Source organism: Oryctolagus cuniculus, chromosome 7 (assembly GCF_964237555.1).
Source record: "Oryctolagus cuniculus chromosome 7, mOryCun1.1, whole genome shotgun sequence".
Classification (NCBI taxonomy): domain Eukaryota; kingdom Metazoa; phylum Chordata; class Mammalia; order Lagomorpha; family Leporidae; genus Oryctolagus; species Oryctolagus cuniculus.
This window is the reverse complement of record NC_091438.1, coordinates 125,958,982-125,979,856: the sequence shown is the minus strand read 5'-3', so window position 1 is coordinate 125,979,856 and position 20,875 is coordinate 125,958,982. Positions and strand designations below refer to the sequence as shown.

At 48.7% G+C, this 20,875-nt stretch overlaps 1 protein-coding gene across 3 annotated transcripts; it reads right to left on the bottom strand.

The window, feature by feature from the left end:
- Positions 1-998: 998 nt before the first annotated feature.
- Positions 999-19,625, bottom strand: CYP4A6 (cytochrome P450 4A6). 3 transcript variants are annotated; one of them, XM_070076709.1, is made up of 13 exons: positions 19,385-19,625; positions 16,680-16,821; positions 15,978-16,022; positions 15,378-15,505; positions 14,294-14,418; positions 6,913-7,067; positions 6,405-6,511; positions 6,122-6,312; positions 5,884-6,017; positions 4,582-4,646; positions 4,360-4,436; positions 1,873-2,046; positions 999-1,512 (listed from the first exon to the last, which is right to left on the bottom strand). In XM_070076709.1, the coding sequence occupies exons 1-12, from the start codon at positions 19,577-19,579 to the stop codon at positions 1,878-1,880; spliced, it is 1,533 nt and encodes a 510-aa protein (XP_069932810.1). In that variant the 5' UTR covers positions 19,580-19,625; the 3' UTR covers positions 999-1,512; positions 1,873-1,877.
- Positions 19,626-20,875: the final 1,250 nt, after the last annotated feature.

Here is a 20,875-nt window from a genome sequence, read left to right as displayed (position 1 = left end):
TGTCAGGGTTGTGTATATGAGCGTGAGCCCCGCTGCGACTTGCCCACTGCCCACTTCTAGGACATCTCCTGGCTCCCCGTGGAATCCTGCAGTCAGAGCACCTGCCCCTGGTGGTCCCCAGCACGCTGAGCTCCCACTGCAGAACAGCCTGTCCATGATGCTCCCAGCTCATGCTCCTCCCCCAGTCTCCCAGACAAGTGCCCTTCCTGCCCTTCTCAGAGTGAGGCTGAGCCAGCCTGGGAGGCCAGGGACCCGGGAGAGAGATCCCGCTGCACGCTCCATCCTGGGGAGAAAACAGGGCCACAGTGCAGGTTCAGGGTCCCCAGGAAGGTCTGTGGTTGGCATCTGGGGCCCTAGAGTGGGAGTGGTTGGGGGCACAATGGGGGACCTGTGTTCAGAACAGCAAGAGACACACGGGCTGGGTTAAGACAGGCTGACAGGAGCAGGGACACCAGTCCAAGGAAACTGGTGGGAGTACATGGGGGGCAGAGCTAGGAATAGGGCCCAGCACGCAGGCACTGACCGAGTGTGGGCAGAGCTGCTGACGTCCCTCAACCCTTGGTGGCCATCCTGGGTGCAGGGGACTGCCCCAAGGTTGTCCTATGGGGGAAGGGGCTGCTTGGGTTGACCAGACCTTGTCCCCTGGGCTCCTCCCAGCCCTTGCCACCCTTCGGTGAGTTTCCTGAGCAGCCTGCAGGCCCTATGTGTGAGGGAGGCTGACAGGTGGCTCGTGACACAGCCAGGATGGATTTTCTTCTCACTTCTCTGGAGAAGAGCCCTTTGTCTAAACTCCACTGTCATGGGAGTCCCAGGGGCTGGGCAGAGGGGAGCATCAGAGGTCAGATGTATGAGTCTGCATGAAGCGGGATGGACTGCATCAGGCTGGCCTGGGGTCCCGGCACCACAGGGCAGACGTCAGCTGTCTCCTTCCCCAGAGGGGACTTGACACGTGTTTCTCCTCTTCTCCTTCCATCTCCCAGGGGAAGGCAGACTCTGCATACAAGCTTGTCAACTTTATTCCAGAAGGGAGGGAAGGCAGAGAGGTCAGCGTGGATGACAATTGTGTAGACGGCACTGTGCAGGAGAGATTTAGAGACAAGATGGGGTGACAGTCAGGACTGGGTTACAATGACCAATAGCTCTGGAAGATGGACACATGGAACCTATGGAATCCTTGAGTGTGTGACCCCATCTTGCAAAAGGGAATTTGGAGAGATGTGATTAAGTGAAAGATGGCCAGGGAAACTCGCCTAGGTTAGCTGAGTGGCTTTGATGTAATCACAAGAGTTTGTGAGAGGGGAGATGTGGAGAGAGAGAGAGAGAGAGAGAGAGAGAGAAAGATGCTGCTGGCTTTAAGGAGGAGAGAGGGGCCAGTTCTGCAGGGTGCCAGGAACACAGATCTGAAGAGCCGAGGCGGGGATTCGCTCCTAGAACCGCAGAGGGAGCCTGGCCCAGCTGGCAGCTTGCTTTACTCCCAGCAGTGACAGGTGTTTCAGACTCCGACCGCCAGGACTGCAAGAGGAGAACCATCACAGCCGAGATAGTGCAGCAGCTGTCGGAACTGCATCCACGGACGGCAGCAGAGGGAAAGGACCAGCGGAAGGGAGGCAGGCAGAGGGCTGCCAGTGACCAGCGTTAGGTGCACGGTCAGAGATGCTGGCAGGAAGCGGACAGTAGACAGACAGGTCAGTGGCCCAGAGGAAGGTGCGAGAGGACAGACAGCCTGGAGGCCAAGAGGCAGCAAGGCAGACAGGTGGAAGAAGTGCTGGTGGATAGAAAGCAGGATGTGGGCAGACAGGCAGGGGGCATGGGCAGGTGACAGGAAGCCAGGACGCCTGGCAGAAGGCCCCCAGAGCCTGCTCTTGTCCCCACCAGGGTTAGCGGAGCTTCCTCAGACGCAGGTGGATCCCGTTGCTGGACTTCAGCACAAGACGTGGTTTTTGGTCCGGGACTCTTTTGGGATCTGGCAGCAGCTCGAAGCGCAGCAGGGTCAGGGCCACGGCCACCTTCAGCTCATTCATGGCAAATTGCTTCCCGATGCAGTTCCTGGGCCAGGCAGGGACAGTGCAAGGAGAAGCGGCTTCAGGCCCCCTCCCTCTGAGCTGGGCAGCCAGCCATTGGTCCCTGAACTCCAGCCCAGGGCTGGCTGCTCCGAGTCTGCCCAACCCCTCCCCTTACCTCTACCTCAATCATTGGTCACACTCTCCTGACTTTGACAAAGCCTACTGCTCTACCAGGGCTAGTCCTGCCCTCGCTGCTGCTCTCAGAAGACAGGAAGTGACTTGGAGGCCAGGGCCAGCCCCGTATGGGAGAGGGTCATCCACATGAATTATCTAAGTCGTCAGTCTCTGCTAGTTCAGTGTCGGCACAGGCACACAGTGTCGGGCTCCCCGGTGTGGAGTCCACTGGTCAGGACCGCCAGGACAGGCTGGACCGCACTTCCAGGCACTCACCCAGTACAGGGCCCCAGGGACTGAGCTCCTCAGAGGGACTCAGAGGGTCCACCGGGAAGCTCCTGGTCGGGACTGGTCAGGTCTGCCTCCCTCTTGGCTCCAGGCTCCTGCTTCTCAGCTTATCAGCATCTGTTGTTTCCTAATAGCGCCAGCAATGTCCCTCCTTGTCACGCCTCAGTCTCCTCCCCCAACTTTTCTGGTTGCCTTGCTCCTCTCCCTCCACACTGAAGCCCCCACCCAGCTCAGACCCCCCCCCCCCCAAGCCCACGGGACTGGGTTCAAATGCTTCATCTGCTTCGAGCCCTCTGTGGGCTGCTGCTCACCCACCTCTCCCAGTCCAGCCCTACTTCCTGGCTCAGCTCATGTTGCTGAAGTCGCCAAGCAGGTGCAACCCCCCCACCCTCCATCTCTGTCTGACTTCTTCAAGGCTCAGGCCAATGGCTTGCTACAGCTCCCCGCTCTGCTAGCCATCTGACTCCCTCCCAGTCTCCCAAGGCATGATTAGGGTTTTATTCAGTCTCCCAAGGCAATATTAGGGGTTCAGAAACCCCTCATGCTCTAGGCATGCCTAGGACAATGGGAGAACACAGAACATTCCAGAAGCTTCTCAGGAAGTGGCTGGAGGAGTGAAAGAAGGAAGGAAGGAATCATGTCCATTTGGAGCAGAGGTATTTTTCTCTGCAGAGCACACTTCTCTCCTTGACTGTGACCTGTTAGAGGGAGAGCCAGTATTTCTCATCTCTGTACTTCTCAGTTCCGGCAGAGGACTTGGCACAGAGAAACAGGCTTAGTAGCCACTTCTATATTTGAATTAAGTGCATTAACTTCATTTGATTTGAAAAGTTCGATTCAATTGGATTGAAAAAAATAAATCAGAATGGAATACAAGGAAAGGCAACGTTAGTTCCTATCTAGGAACTGAACTCCCTGTGAAGGCAGCAAATGGTTTGCAGGTGTTTAGACAGAGTTCTCACCCCAGGATTAACCATGCCCCCAGCAGCCAGCTCCTGGAGGCACAGTCTGCTAAAGCCTGTTCTCTGAGGGTGGACTCACCATTGGAAGAATTCACAGATGCATGGAATCAGAAAAATGTTTCAACTAACCCTCCACAAGACTCATAGTAATATTCCACTGGATGGCTCCTGCAGCCTTTCGGATTTTCACGGGAGTAACTGGAGGGCGACTGTCCAGCTCAACTGCTACTTCAAGTGGGTTTTAAAGTTACTCATCAGGCACCTTTCAGGGGCTCCGTGTCCTTTACAGAATAGGCAGTCCTTTGTCCTCATTTTAATTTTTTCCAACAAAGGACTTGGTGCAATGTCAAAGTATATAATCTCATTTCACCTGTCAAGTTTTGGGATCTGGGAAAGTGGTAAAGGAAGGCAGACATCCACATGTAGTCAGAATAGTTCTGCGACAGAGTGCCGAGGTAGACAGGACGCAACCTGGTGGGACCCTTTCTACAAAGGCCACCACGACCTTCAAATTCTGTGGCCAGGGCCCCCGAGGATGCCGGGCAGCAAACCAGGCCATTTGGTCCTTTGGTTTGGTGATGGAAGGGTTAGTGACTAAGCAGAAAGATCTGTGGGCTGGCTTGAGAGTGTGTGGGAAAAGGAGACATTGGAAAGTGCAACCCGGGAAGTGTAATGTACACAGAAGAGCCACAACCCCACAGCGAGCAGACCTCCAGGACACCCTGAACTTTGGGGCACCCCCGACACTGCTCTTACACCCCCTTATGTGGCTCACAGAGACACCCACACAAGACCTCTCTCCCAGCAATGCCAACATAAGAGGGCAGGTCTGAAGATCCCACGTGGGAACACAGGGGGGTCACAGGCGCTGGGGGTGAGCCCTGAGACTCCCCATCATCCCCCGACTCTGTCAGCGCACACGGGACACTCACCGTGGTCCTCCTGAGAAGGGCAGGAAAGCGTGGCTGTGGCGAGCAGAACCCGGTGCGAAGCGGGAAGGGTCAAACACCTGAGGAGAGCACCAGGGCCAGGACGGGTGGGGTCAAGGCTCTGCCTCCAACCCGGGAGGGGACAGAGCCCATAGAGACGGGAGTCAAATGAGGAGGTGTGGGTTCCGGGGCTCATCCCCTGCCCTCCTTCCGGGACCCTCGTACCTCTGGGTTTGGCCACACCTTCGGGTTGTGGTGAAGGGCGTAGATGGAGAGCGTGACTATGACACCTTTGGGGCAGGAAGAGACAGAGAAAAGGCTGATCCCACCCATGGGCTGGGGCACGTGTCCTGAGCCAGCAGGGGTCATGCATGAGCAACAGGCCCAGGTGCCACAAACCATCACTTTGAGCAGGGCGCTCATGTGAGAGCAGCAGGCTGGGCTTGGCAAGGGACCTGAGCTTCCATGAGAAGCAGATAACTAAGAATCCAAGAGAGAGAAGCAGGAAGGAATCGGCCCTTACTTTCTGGAGCAGCTCAAGTGAAACTACATAAACTCATCAGTCCTCACAACGGCCTTCCGAAGGAGGTCCTCATCCATCCCCACTTTCCAGAGCAGGTAACCGGGGTTCAGAGAGATCAGGTCTGCCACCCAGCTAGGGTGTGGCAGGGCTGGCATTCAGACCCCTGAGAGGTGTGCCAGTGGCTTCCTACCGTGGCAGGGGTAGCCATCCTCTGCTCTCTGCCATCAGTCCTCAGAGCCTGCACCGTATCTGACTCACGGCACAGGTTCCTTGGTCATCCTCATCTGCTCTGGCCTCATCTGCCTCTGTACTGTCTCATGGCATTCACAGTCATCCACATCCCAGGGAAGGTGAATACCAGGGCCCAAGTCCCCGGGCCACATCCAGAGGTGACGGATGAGAACACACACGTGGAAAAGCTTCCACAGATAGGATCTCAGTGCATTTACCCATCTAAACACACAGTTCTTTACATTTGCTTGCAAAGAACTAGCCACACATTGTATCAAATATGGAAGATGTTAAAAAAAAGTACATGAGACAAAGAAGACGGGTGATGGGCAGGATCAGTGCTGAACCCTGTAATGCTGGAGAATGGAACTGCAGTGTGGAATATTAGAACCAAAGACGCTCAGTGCTACCAGTTAGAATCAGTTGAGGCCTTGTAAGATGCTAGAGCAGGAAGGTTTTTAACTGGAGAGGGACACAAACTTAGGTCCCATCTGGAATATCAAAATTGGAAGGAAACTTACAGGTGATCAGGCGAATGTCTCACACTGGAAAATGCACTTAGAGTAAGAAAAAGAAGGAATGATTGTGGAGAGTTTGCTGCAGCCCAGCTGTGCCAAACATTTCACATATTTTATCCGAACCACACAAAGGAAGCACTCCTTTCTTGGTGAGCCCAAGGAGACCAGAGAGGCTTGGAGCTGCAGGAGCTCCCAGGGACGTCGGATCCTCCATGTGTCCTTGGGAGCGCTTAGGTGAGGGTGGGCAGTTCGTACCCTTGGGGAGGGAGCGTCCATCAGGGAAGGTGACAGGTGAGCTGAGCTGTCTGCCGACACCTGGCACTGGTGGGTAGAGTCTCATTGCCTCCTTGATGCACATGGTGGTGTAGGGCATCTGGTCCAGGTGCTCCCTGAAACAAAGCCCAGGCAGAGGAGGGGGAAGGGCTGGGCCCCCCAGGGCTTCCCCTCCCAGACAGGCAGGGCCCCCTGCCTCACCTCCTGGGCTCTCACTCACCAGGTGATGGAGGCTCCATCCCCCAGGAGGCCCTGGATCTCCTCGCGGCACCGGTGCTGATGCTCGGGGTGCGTGGCCAGGGCATAGAAGATCCAGGAGATGCCGCTGGCCGTGGTGTCATGGCCCTCAAACATGAATGTGTCCACCTCGGCGCGGAGGTCCTGGTCAGACAGGCTGCTCCCGTTCTCCATCTGGGGGAGGCCACAGCGGGAGAGAGGGCACGGGCTCTGTCCCTGGCTCTGTGCTTCCAGGCCAAGCTCGGGCCTGCCCTGAACACACTGACCTTGGCAAAGAGGAGGACGTCCAGGAAGTCCAAGCGCCTCTTCCTCCTGACCTTCTCCAGCTCCCCCTCCTGCTGCAGCTGAGCCTTCCTCTGCTGGATCACTCGGTCTGTGCCAGAGCAGTGGGTACCGGAGCAGCTGAGAGCCCCACCTGCCCCAACCTGGGTGCCCTGGAGGTCAGGGTGAGCGTGGGAGTGGGTGTGTGGGTCGGGGTGGGAGCCAGCATCCTGGGATGCAGGGCAGGCCTCCCTGCAATTGCACAGCCCAGGAGCCTCAGCTGATTGCTGCTGGGCTGGGGCCTCATTCAGTCATCGCCCGTGTGATGGGAACCCCTGCCAGCACCTGGCACCCCAGCATCTCAGCTCGCGACCCCTGCACCAGGGAGGTACCCAGCGTGTGTGTCCCAGCTCCTGCAGGTGGAGCATGTGCCCGGCTCTGCCTTATGAGTTGATGTCAGCTCCTTTATGCAGTGCTCGCTCAAGGAGGGGACACAGGAGGAGGAGGCAGCACCTGTGTGCTCGTGGGCGAGCTGGCAGGCACGGTGGGACAAGCGGCCTTCAGGGCTCAGCCTGTAGATGGTGTCACTCTGATGAAAGACGTTCCTCACTCGGGAAAAGAACAGGTTGTTCAGGTCCCCAACAGCCTGGATGTAGGACTGGGAATTCCTGAGGGAGAGGACGTGGACGAGGTCAGAGTGGAGGGGCCTCTGATCTGCAGGCAGAGTGGGGCTCTGGGAGGAGATTCCTCCCCACACTGGGGACAGGCAGCATGGAGACACACACCACTTCTGTTTGCAGTCCTTGTGACCCTGGGGCCTCTGTAGGATGGCAGGAGAGCCAGGCTCCCACCTGTGCTGGGTGGGGCGGGGTGGGGCATCAGGGATCTGCGGTGGAGGTAGGGGGAATCTGGTCTGCAGTTAGAGCTTGGTGTGGGCTAGGTCAGCGTCTTGCCTTTTGTGGAGGTGAGCATGCTAGTCCCTCCCACCCCCAGCTGGCTGGGAGGTGCGGGCACACTGATGGTGAGCACAAGGACCCTGCAGGTGAAGAATTATCACTTGGCGGTTCCAAGGTGGCAGAGTAAGGGGGGAGCTTACTCCTCTAGCCCAGGAGAAGACAATTTTAAAAAAGTGTTGGGTGCTGGTGCTGTAGCACAGCGGGTTAAACCCTGGCCTGAAGTGCCAGCATCCCATATGGATGCTGGTTCTAATGCCAGCTGCTCCACTTCTGATCCAGCTCTCTGCTGTGGCCTGGGAAAGCAGTAGAAGATGGCCCAAATCCTTGGGCCCCTGCACCTGTGTGTGAGACCTGGAAGAAACTCCTGGCTCCTGGCTTTGGACTGGCACAGTTCCGGCCATTGTGGCCATTTGGGGAGTGATTCAATGGAAGGAAGACCTTTCTCTCTGTCTTTCCCTTTCTCTTTCTGTAACTCTACCTCTCAAATAAATAAAATAAAATAAAAAGTGGAACTAGTGTTGTCTCAGGGAAGAGTTTGGGAGAAAACGGTGGAGGAAACTCTACTGAAATAAGAGCGACATGGGGGACCTATGTGCAAGGTGTGGGTGCCCACGGCTCGGGACTCCAGCAGCTGAGAGCCTACACACCAGTATTGGAAAGTGAGGTGAGACCAGACTGCAGCAACCCAAACCACTGGTAAAAAAGCTGCAGGAAGAGCCTAGAGGGAAGGCAGTTTGGAGCCCAGTGGGGGAAAATGTACCAAACTACATGAGAAAAAAAAAAAAAGACTGGGAAGACACGGTTCTCTCTCCCTGATCACTCTACAATGGCATCCTGTAAGAAGCCAATAGAGCGGGCACCATTTTGGACATACATAACAGCTGCGCCAACTCCTGTCTGTGCCCAGCAACCAAGCGAGTGGATGAATAATATACCCACTGGGGCTAGCACTCAAGCACTGGTCTCCTTTGAGGAGAGGAGCTTAGCTGAGCAGAATAAATTTCCCTTCTGATAAAAAAAGAGAAATGCCAAACAACAAATGCCCCAATTGAAGAAACAAGAATAAGCAAGACTACATGACACCCCCAAAAGAACTTGAAACTTCAATACTAGGTTGTGAAGATGATGAGATGGAAGAAATGCAAGAAATGGTATTCAAAAAATTGATCATAAGGTTACATAGAAGTAATCAGAAGCAAATGTGCAAAATACTGAAATCTGTACAGGACATAAAGAAAATTTCTCCCATGAAATTGAGATCTTAAGGAGAAACCAAAATGAAATCTTGGAAATGAAGAATTCAATAGAACAAATAAAAATTGCAGTGGAGAGCATTAACAACAGAATCGGTGAAACAGAAGAAAGAATATCAGACTTAGAAGACAAAGCACAGGAAATTACACAGTCAAACCAAAGACAAGAAGAGGAAATTAGAAAATTAAAAAAACATTATTGGGAATCTACAGGATACTATACAAAGACCCAATATATGAGTTCTAGGAGTTCCTGAAGGCTTGGAAAGTGAGAAAGGATTAGAAGACTTTTTTAGTGAAATAATAACAGAAAACTTCCTTAGTTTGGAGAAAGAAAGGGACATCCAAGTATAGGAAGTACATAGAACTCCTAATAGACATGATCAGAAAAATCCTCACCATGATACATTGTATACATTGTAATCAAACTCTCCACAGTAAAATATAAAGAGAAGATTCTAAAATGTGCACGAGAGAAATGCCAGATTACTTTAAGAGGACCTCTACTTAGACTCACAGTGAATTTCTCATCAGAAACCCTATAGGCTAAGAGAGAATGGCAAGATATAGTCCAAGTCTTAAGAGAAAAAAACTGTCATCCCAGAATATTATACTCTGCAAAGCTCTCATTTATGAGTGAAATAAAGACCTTCCATAACAAATAGAAATTGAAAGAATTTGTCACCACCCATCCAAGCCCTACAAAAGATGCTTAAGGATGTGTTGCACATAGAAATGGAGAAACATGGTCATCACTATGAAAGAAGGTAAGGGAAGAAAATCTCTCAGTAAAAGTTAAAAGGAAATTAAAAGTAAAAAAATAGGAATATTTTTGGAAAAATGGCAGGGCAAAGTCATTACTCATCAATAGTCACCTTGAATGTAAATGGCCTCAACTCCTCAGTTAAAAGACACAGATTGGCTGAATGTATTAAAAAAAATCTATCTGCTTCCTACAATAAACACATCCCAGCAATAAAGATGCATGCAGACTGAAAGCAAAAGAATGGAAAAAGATATTCCATACCAACAAACCAAAAAAGAGCTGATGCAGCCATCCTATTATCAGACAAAATAGACTTTAACACAAAACTGTTAAAAGAGACAAAGAAGGTCACTATATAATGGTTAAGGGATAAATTCAACAGGAAGATGTAACTATTATACATCTATATGCACCTAATTACAGGGCACATGGCTATTTAAAAGAAATGTTAAGGAATTTAAAGGGAGATTTAGACTCCAATACAATAGTAATGGGGGACTTCAATACTGCACTTTCAGCAATGAACAGATCAACCAGACAGAAAATCAACAAGGAAACAGCGGAGTTAATCGACACTATAGACCAAATGGACCTAATAGATATCTAGAGAACTTTTCATCCTAGAGTTGCAGAATCCACATTCTTCTCAGCAATGCAGGAAACTTTCTCTAGGATTCACCACATACTAGGCCATAAAGTAAGTCTCAGCAAATTAAAAAAAATCAAAATCATACCATGCATCTTTTCTGACCACAGTGGAATGAAGCTGGAAATCAGCAACTCAGGAATCTCTAGAGCATATGCAAACACATGAAGACTGAACAACATGCTCCTGAATGAATAGTGGGTCAGAAGAAATCAAAAGAGAGATCAAAAATTTCTGGAAACAAATGAAGATGACAACACAAGATATCAAAAATTATGAGATACAGCAAAAGCAATGTTAAGAGGAAAGTTTATTGCAATAGGTGCCTACATCAAGAAATTGGAAAGGCACTAAATAAATGAGCTATCAGTGTATCTCAAGGATCTATAAAAACAGCAAACCAAACCCCAAACTAGTAGGAGAAAAAAAATAATTAAAACTAGAGAATAAATCAACAAAATTGAATAAAAAACAAAAATAATACAAAAGATTAGCAAAATGAAGAGCTGGTTTTTTGAAAACAAAAAAATTTGACACACCATTGGCCCAATTAACCAAAAAAAGGAGAGAGAAGACTCAAATAAATAAAATTAGAGATTAAAAATGAAATATAACAATAGACATCACAGAAATAAGAAAATCATCAGAAATTACTACAAAGAGTTGTATGCAAGCAAACTGGGAAGCCTAGAAGAAATGGAGAGATTCCTGGACACATAAAACCCACCTAAATTGATCCATGAAGACATAGAAAACCTAAACAGACTAATCACCAAGACAGAAATTGAATCAGTAATAAAGGCCCTCCCAACAAAGAAAAGCCTAGGACCAGATGGGTTCACTGATGAATCTACCAGACATTTAAAGAAGAACTAACTCCAATTCTTCTCAAGTTATTCAAAACAATTGAAAGAGAGGGAATCTTCACAATTCTTTCTATGAAGCCAGCATCACAATTATTCTTAAACCTGAAAAAGATGTAGCAGAGAAAGAGAATTACAATTTCCCTGATGTTCATAGATGCAAAAATCCTGGAGACCTTCAGGGCACAGAAGACCTCGAATAGCTAAAGCAATCTTATACAACAAAAACAAGGCCAGAAGCAAAACAATATCAGATTTCAAGACTTACTACAAGGCAGTTATAATCAAAACAGCCTGGTACTGGTACAAAAATAGATGGATAGCTCAATGGAACAGAATAGAAACACCAAAAATCAATCTGAACATCTACAACCAATTTATATTTGATCAAGGAGCTAATACCAATCCCTGGAGCACCATTCAACAAATGGTGCTGGGAAAATTTGGATTTTCATATGCAGAAGTATGAAGCAAGACCCCTACCTTAAACTTTACACAAAAATCCACTCAACCTGGATTAAAGATCTAAATCTATGACCTGATACCATCAGATTATTAGAAAACATTGGGGAAAACTGGCAAGATACAGGCACAGGTGAAGAGTTCTTGGAAAAGACCCCAGAGGCACAGGCAGCCAAAGCCAAAATTAACAAATGGGATTACTCCAAATTGAGAAGTTTCTGTAATGCAAAAGAAACAGTCAGGAAAGTGAAGAGGCAACCAACAGAATAGGAGAAATTATTTGAAAACTATGCAACTGATAAAAGATTAACAACCAGAATCTACAAAGAGATCAAGAAACTCCACAACAACAAAACAAACAACCCAGTTAAGAGATGGGCCAAAGACTTAAAAAGGCATTTTTCGAAAGAGGAAATCCAAATGGCCAACAGACACATGAAAAAATGTTCAGGATCACTAGCCATCAAAACCACAGTGAGGTTTCACCTCACCCCATTTAGAATGGCTTTTATAGAGAAATCAACAAACAACAAATCTGGAGAGGATGTGGGAAAAAAGGTATCCTACACCACTGTTGGTGGGAATGCTAACTGGTAAAGCCATTATGGAAGTCAGTTTGGAGATTCCTCAGAAATCTGAATATAGTCCTACCATATGACCCAGCCATCCCACTCCTTGGAATTTACCAAAGGAAAATAAAATCAGCAAATAAAAGAATTATTTGCACCTCTATGTTTATTGCAACTCAATTAATAATAGCTAAGACATGAAATCAACATAAATGCCCGTCAATGGAAGACTGGATAAAGAAACTATGGGATATATACTCTGAAATACTATACAGTGGTAAAAAAAAACAAAAATGAAGTCCTATCATTTGCAACAAAATGGATGAATCTGGAAAACATCATATTCAGTGAAATAAGCCAGTCCCATAGGGACAAATACCATATGTTCTCCCTGATTTGTGACAACTAACAGGAATCTGTGACAACAGATTCTGTGACTAACAGGATCTGTGACAACTACAGGCTTCTAAAAAGGAAACCTGTAGAAGTGAAGTTGACAGTATGAGAAGCAATGACTTGAACAGCCCTTGTCTTAAGTGTTGAGGAACAGTTTATTTTATTATTTTTTATTATTTTCTTTTTCTATTTAATATAATTTGTAGAATTCTTTACAACACAAAATTATTTATAGGTATATAAATCCAATTGAAAATAGATCCTAGCCATCGCTGCGGCTCACTAGGCTAATCCTCCGCCTTGCAGCGCCGGCACACCGGGTTCTAGTCCTGGTCGGGGCGCCGGATTCTGTCCCAGTTGCCCCTCTTCCAGGCCAGCTCTCTGCTGTGGCCCGGGAGTGCAGTGGAGGATGGCCCAAGTGCTTGGGCCCTGCACCCGCATGGGAGACCAGGAGAAGCACCTGGCTCCTGCCTTCGGATCAGCGCGGTGCGCCGGCAGCAGCGCGCCGGCCGCGGCGGCCATTGGAGGGTGAACCAATGGCAAAAAGGAAGACCTTTCTCTCTGTCTCTCTCTCTCTCACTGTCCACTCTGCCTGTCAAAAAAAAATAGATCCTAGTAAAAAATAGGAGTGGAGAGGCCTGTGCTGTGGCACAGTGGGTTAAAGCCCTGGTCTGCAGTGCTGGCATCCCATATGAGTGCCAGTTTGAAGCCTGGCTACTCCACTTCCAATCCAGCTCTCTGCTGTGGCCTGGGAAAGCAGTAGAGGATGGCCCAGGTCCTTGGGCCCCTGCACCCACGTGGGAGACCCAGAAGAGGCTCCTGGCTCCTGGCTTTGGATTGGTGCAGCTCTGGTTATTGTGGTCATCTGGAAGTGAACCAGCGGATGGAGAACCTCTCTCTCTCTCTCTCTCTCTCTCTCTGCCTCATCTCTCTCTGTGTAGCTCTTTCAAATAAATAAATAAATCTTTAAAAAATAGGAGTAAAAATAAGAGAGGGAGGAGCTATATAGTTTGGCACACATTCCCATGGACTTACCCCCAAGGATAAAGCTAAAAACTTGCCATGGGACTCCAAATCCCATTAAGCTGTGTGGTACTAATGCCATCTTACTTGTTAAAGTGATCATATTAAGTGTGTAATTGATCATGTAGATAGGATTAAGTGTCAAAGGGATCAAATAAATAAGACCAAGTGTCTGGTAATAACAATAAATAGAATTAAACAGGAGAGAATATTCCAACATGGGAAGCAGTCCACATAGTAGATTCATAGAATGACAAATGCCTTAAACAGCACTCTGACCTCAGAATCAGCCCTTAAGGCATTCTGATCTGGCTGAAAAGCCCATGAGAGCATTTCAGGCATGGAAAGCCAAGACACTGTGGCAAAAAAAAAAAAAAAGTGATCTACATGAATGATTTCTGTGAGTGAGACCCCAGTGGAAAGAAGGGACCATCGAAGAAGTAGGTACCTTTCTGTGAAGGGAGGAGAGAACTTCCACTTTGCTTATGGCCCTGTCTAAATACAGAAGGAGTTTGTGGACTCAAAAGGCTTCCATAGCCTTGGCAGCTTATGTGATCAGAGACATCATAAATAAGAGTGTCAATTGTTAAATCAACAACAGGAGTCACTGTGCACTTACTTTCCATGTAGGACCTCTGTTCTTAATGAGTTGTACTATGAGAAATAACTGTAAAACTTGCTCTCAATCAGTACTTTATACTTTGTGTGTGTGGGGGGGGGTACAAATTGTGAAAATCTTTACTTAGTATAGAGTTGGTCTTCTGTATATAAAGTTAATTAAAATGAAACTTAATGAAGAATGGGATGGGAGAGGAAGTAGATAGAGGTGGGACAGGAGTGGGGGTGAGAGGGTGGGTATGGGGTGAAGAACCGCTATATTCCAAAAGCTGTACCTGTGAAATTTGTATTCATTAAATAAGAGCTTTCTAAAAGCAAACACACAAAAGGATTATCACTAACCTGTCCAACTGGACGCTGCCCTGGTGGCTGAAGGCACACTTCATGATGGTGTCCAGGGTCATCAGGGAGATGTCTTGGAAGACCTCCAGGGAGGAGTCCTGGCTGACCAGCTGCTCCCATTTGTCCTGTGGGGAGGCTGAGCCTTGGCCTTGATTCCCACCCAAGGCCTGGGCCAGGGAGCTGCGGTTCTTTCCCTGAATCCCCAGGTGTTTTGTTTAGAAACCCTCACACAGAGCAGATGTAATGTAACAAATTGTCTGTAAAGCAAATATTTGTAAAATGAAACTTCTGTTTTCACCAATTTTATTATAAAATTAAACATAGTCTAGCATAAGATTAAATTTAAAATTTTGAGATCCAGTTTTGATTTTTCCGATGTTGACAAATGTATTTATTTGGGGGATAAGGAGCAAGAGGCCTGACTCTTCAGCATTCTGAAAGTTGAGTTAGAGCTGTGGGACTAGTTAGATCCAAAGAGCACAGACAGCCCAATGGGCCACTGTGGACATCTCAACAGGGGACAGCACTTCGCTTCCTTTGTGTTCATCAGGGGTTTGCTGAGCACAACTGAATGAGGAGTCAGAGTTCTGATGGGAGGGACTGATGGTGTGGCAGGTGTGGCTCTGAGAATGGAGCCCTGGTGGCCACTTGGCTCTGTGGCTGGCTCACACCCACGCGGAAGCCGTGGGCCCTAGGTCAGAGCCTCTTTGAGGGATGTAATGGGATGTCCACCCTGCCACTGAAGCTGCTGTTAGCCAGGTCAGCCAGGAGCAGGTCAACTTGCTATCTTGTGAGACTAATGATTCCTCCAGTTCTCCGTGCAAAAAATTTGGAAGTGGGAGGCCAGCAGCCTGTGTCCACCATGGCCCTATCTTCTGGGATGATGAGCAAAGTGTGGCGTCATCTTGATGCTTGGACGTTTTCTGAGTCGTGCACCTTTAGGGAACCCTGCTTTCCTATCAATGGCCTGAGTGCTACTTTGTGTGGCTGTGTCTGATGACTGTGGGGCACATGAGTTTGACAGCGGAGTCTGTGACTGCGTGCTGGGAGTGGGTGTGTGGAGGTGACAGACAGACGGACTCACCAGCATGATTTGGACGGAGTCCGCCATGAGCCCCACGTAGGGCTTCAGGATGTCGTAGTGGAAGGCTGGGGTGAGCATGCGCCGGTGCTGGAACCACGTCTGCCCATTCAGCAGGAGCAAACCATACCCTGGGCCAGAGATGAGTGTGCATGTGTGTGTGTGGGTGACAGGATCAAAAGGATGACCTGGGACAATTTGGGGGTACAGAGAGAGACTTGGGGGAGAAAGAAGAAGGTCCATCAAGGACAAAGGCAAAAAAATTGGTGCATTTTAGGATTGTGAATTTCCAACTGCACTGGAACATGCAAGGTTATAATGACTGTGAGATAAAGGGGGAAAAGAGTTGAGGAGCGGAAGTTAAGTCAGAGCCAGGCTGAGCATGTTTGGAGAACAAGAAATGCCAGGAGGAGCTGATCTTCAAGAGGGCTCATGCCAGCTTTAGGAAGCAATGAGGGTCTGGTTAGAAGACAAATCAGGTTTGATTGAGGGATGGGGTGGTGACAGTGGAGGCCACCACTCACTTATCTCAGTGAGCCAAAGTGATAACTGCTGGTAAGCTTAACTGGGAAGTGGGTTCAGTCCTAATTTAGTCGTACATACCAATCCAGGGAGCCAGGAATCTGTAGGAACCTTGAGCTTTTGGGTCTGAAAGACAAGTAAGGACAAGTGTTGGCAATGAGGCACCAAATGAGGCAGACCCCTGTGGTAACTGATTCACACCGTGGGCTGTCATCAATTCCTGATGACTTTCAGTTGGCAGTTGGTCCCATGAAACCTCCTGCTTGCCTCTCACCCCCTTCCATCTTGTCCAGAAAGTCCATTGTGCTCAGGAAGGTAGACTCAGGGTACCAGCATCCAAGTACCCACAGGACCAGGAGGATGAGTTGGTGAGAAATGTATAACTTTGTCCTCCATGCCCAAGTTTGCAGTTTTTCTATCTTAGGGTAGCTTAGCCATCAGTAAGAATCTGAGGTTCCCAATTCAAGTCAGTATGAATATTAAGTTCTTTTTTCCAGGTCTGGGGCAATTGCATAACATAACAGATTATCTCAGTTTTGAGTGAAGAAAGGGGGCATAAGAAGAAAAAAGAAAATGAAATGTAGTCCTGTGCAGCTGTTTGATAAATCCAGTACTAAGTAAACATGCTGGTTCACTTTATGGCATGGGTGTTGGGAGCATGGTTGGTCGGGTGTTTAGGCATTGATGTCTAAAATGCCACTGTCTCTCTGGAACTTCAGAGCCACAGGGGCAGAAGCCCAACAGGGCAGGGCTGCTCCAACTGGGATGAGGTTTCACGCTTACCTGATCTCCCCAGAATCACCTTCATGTAGTCAGGGTCATAGATCAGGAGGTGGGCTCTGCTCCCCCATAGCCAGCGAGGACAAGCACTTGGGAATTTCTCCACCCATTTCAGCATCACTTGTAACTCATGGCCATTTTGGAACTGTCACCAAAAGAAAGAGAAATCATTAAAAGTCATCATTTAGTTCTAGTTCTTGGAGTGGAATGAACTGTAGGACAACCAAAGGGAGATAGTTCTGGCCTTAAAAGGTCTAAGTAGTGATTTGGAGCTGTTTCTGACAGCTTATCTGGGCTGGAAGCCAGTCCTTTGGCCTCCCCCAGGCCTTGCTCTAAGATCTTGCTCTAGGACTCTCCCCCCTCTTGGATGGAGCTGTGTGACTTCGAGGGCTTATGGGTATCAGAGCCTCAGCTGTTGGTACCAGCTCCATATCCTCCAGCTACAGTCAGATGAGACCAATGCATATGCTTTTGGTAAGTTCCCCTTTTTACTTTGTCTTAAGCCTCTGCACCTCCAGTGCTGACAATGCAGGGGTGGCTCTGTGGCTTTCCAACCCTTGAGCTGTTACTTTCCCTCCTTTCTCTGTCACTCCACACACCTGGCCTGAGTATCCCTGTGCCAGGCTCTGTGCTGGGCCATGGGGTAATAGGGAGGGAAAAAGTGTTCTCCCAGGATCTTATTCTCCAGGGGGTGCGGGAAGAATAACGGGAGGGCGACAGACTGTTTAACGTGCAACTCCAAGTCAGTACCAATCACCTGGAGGACATCATGTAGGCCACCTCCCTCTGTGTGCCCTTGACCCTGAAATCACACATTCTGGAAATTCCCTCAGTCTTGGGCCAACCAAGCCAGCTGGTCCCCTACACCTGACATTACACCACTCCCCGCCCTGTCCAGCAGAGAGAGCTGTTCCCCATGTCCTGATTCCTTAGGAGATTCCTGCCTGTCGTCTCCACACACTGAATCCCACAGAACAAGGATTCCATCAGTGGCTCATGTCATTCCCAGGCAAGCCCAGGCCCAGGCAGAGAGGGTGACTGAGTGACTGGGACAAGGAAGCCTCTAGAAGCTTGGTTCTATGAAAGCAGTTGAGGCTTCTGGAGGTGCTCAACCTGGAGTTGGAGAGACTCAAATAGGAGCTGTCTAGCCCTCCAAGGGCAGGGCTGCCAGGATGGAGGGCAGGTGTGCAGGAGGAGGGAGTGTGTGACAGGGCTGGGTCACAGCAGGACAGGATGCCAGTGAGACTGGGAGCTCCCCATTACTAAGGATGAGGATTCTTAAGTGTTGAAATTTAACTGAAATGTGATCCCTGTTAAGCATAAGAGTGGGAATAAGAGAGGGAAGAGATGTACAATTTGGGACATGCTCAGGCTGACTTGCCCCAAATGGTAGAGTTAGAAACATACCAGGGGACTCCAATTCAATCCCATCAAGGTGGCATGTACCAATGCCGTCTCACTAGTCCAAGTGATCAATTTCAGTTCATAATTGATCATAATGAAAGGACTAAGAGTCAAAGGGAGCACATAAACAAGTCTAGTACCTGCTAACACTAACCGATAGAATAAATAAAGGGGAGAGTGATCCAACATGGGAAGCGAGATACTCAGCAGACCCATAGAATGGTGGATGTCCTAAACAGCACTCTGGCCTCAGAATCAGCCCTAAAGACATTCCGATCTGGCTGAAAAGCCCATGAGAGTATTTTAGGCATGGAAAGCCAAGACACTCTGGAAAAAAAAAAAAAACCTAAATGAAAGATCTCTGTGAGTGAGATCCCAGTGGAAAGAACGGGTCTTCAAAGAAGGAGGTACCTTTCTCTGAAGGGAGGAGAGAACCTCCACTTTGACTATGACCTTGTCTAAACAAGATAAGAGTCAGAGAACTCAAGGGGCTTCCATAGCCTTGGAAACTCATGACTGGAGCATGGGGAGATTACTGAGGCCATAAACAAGAGTGTCAATTTGTAAAGTCAACAACAGGAGTCACTGTGCACTTACTCCTCATGTAGGATCTCTGTCCTTAATGTGCTGTACCTTGAGACTTAATGCTATAACGAGTACTCAAACAGTATATTTCACTTTGTGTTTCTATGGGGGTGCAAACTGTTGAAAGCTTTACTTAATGTATACTAAACTGATCTTCTGTAAAAAAAAAATAAGAAGAAATTATCAATTCCCAACTTGACTCTCACTGGGATTAAACATGACAATAGGTCTGATCTGATTTCATCATCATTTAAAAAATCATCTATTATTTTTCACTTTATGTTTCTGTGTGGGAGCAAACTGTTGAAATCTTTACTTAATGTATGCTAAACTGATCTTCTGTAGATAAAGAGAATCGAAAATGAATCTTGATGTGAGTGGAAGGGAAGAGGGAGTGGGAGAGGGGAGGGTTGCGGGTGGGAGAGACGTTGTGGGGGGGAAGCCATTGTAGTCCATGAGCTGTACTTTGGAAATTTATATTCATTAAATAAAAGTTAAAAAAAAAAGACTGAACCTGAAAAAAAAAAAAAAAGTCTATCTGCAAAAAAAAAAAAAAAAAAAAAAAAAAAAAAAAAAAAAAAAAAGGATGAGGATGAGGATGAGAGGGAATCTGAGCGTCCCCTTGTGGCCCTGTGCTCCTGTGTCCTGGGACCCTGCTCTCCGGGTTCTGAGAGCCCCGGCCGCCCCTGCCTCCCGGTCCCTGTCCGGCTCCTTCCTACCTCTCTGCTGTGCCCCAGGAGCCAGTGGAAGGGTGGGCACGGGAACTGCTGGAGGGCTCTGAGCAGCCACTGGCGGTGCAGGTAGAGCTGAGCTGCCTTGAGCAGCAGCAGGAGCAGGCCCAGCAGGCCCGCCACTTGGAGGAGCCCGGAGAGGCTGCCCGGGAGCCGGGTGGGGTTCAGTGCAGACACGCTCATGGTGCAGCGGCTCTGGACCTGTGACTGTCCCTCCCTGTCACTGACCCTTGCCCAAGTTTTAGGAGCGTTGCCCCGCCCACCTATGGGGAGAGCGAAGGGTGGGGACAGAAGTCGACCTCACAGAGCAGAGATCATTAACCCTGGGAAGAAGTTCACAACACCCTGGGGAAGAAAGCCAGAAAAGCTTTATCAGCTGGCAGTGACAATGTTTGTGGACACCTGCCCATCTCCATGTTATTCCCAAACATTTAATGAGCACCTACTATGTGCCAGGCAGTATGCTCAGTGTTGGGCGGCACATTAGCAAGAACAGATATGAGCCCCAACTTCAGGGAATTCGCAGGCTAGTTTATTTGAACTTCAATAAGTGTGGCTGCATTTATTACTGCCTTGACTTCATCCATCAGACGTTGAGGACAGGGAGGTGAAGCGATGGTTTTCGGAGGAAAGCAGTCATTGCCAGTTCAAGGTGGGATTGGCACCATTTTTTATTGGATTCCCAAACTGCCTCCCTCCAACAGCCTCAGAAATGTGACCAACACCCTTTTCCTCGCCTTTCCTCCTTAAAGGTGATTCAGTATAACCCCCGAGGTGCCACAGCTCCTTTTTTGTCCCCTAATTCTGGGCGCTGTGGAAAATCTCAGGGAGATGGGCAGACAAGCATTTCCACCCCACTGCCCTCAACTTTGCCCTAGTTCAGTGTTTGCGTTCCATCTCGCTCTCCAGCCTCTCTCCATGACCAGGGACTCTTGGACCCTGGCCTTTGTCCTACTTGTCTCAGAACCTGTTGTGCACCTACAGCACAAGGTGAAAAGAACAAGGAGCAGAAAGAACTTTGAAGCCAGGGAGCGCGGTTTGCGGTTTGGAATTTTGGTTGTTGAGTCTTTTTTCCTTGCCCAGTTTCTGAGCTCTTTGCAATCATTGGGCCCCTGCTGTGCTGTCAGCTAACGTTGAGTATTTACTGTGTTCTGAGCAAAGAACTTTATGTGTTTTCTCTCACAGCAAACTTACTGAAATGTTTGTATGTCCATGTGGCAGCCCCCCAACTCTTAGGAGCCCTTGCACAATTGCTGTGTTTTACTCTGCATTTCCAAGGAGCGGGCAGATCTGTCAGGCTATCCTGCTCGCTCCAGGGTGAAGCGCCCCATCCTTGTGTTTAGGTGTGAGTGAGGTGCAGGATTACTCCTGGATGTGTGGGGATTCACTTTCCCCCCGTTTGCCCACCTCCGCGTGTCTTTGGTCAGGGTCACGTCTCCACCTCTCCCATCCCTCTGGGACTAGGTTCAGCGCCCTCTT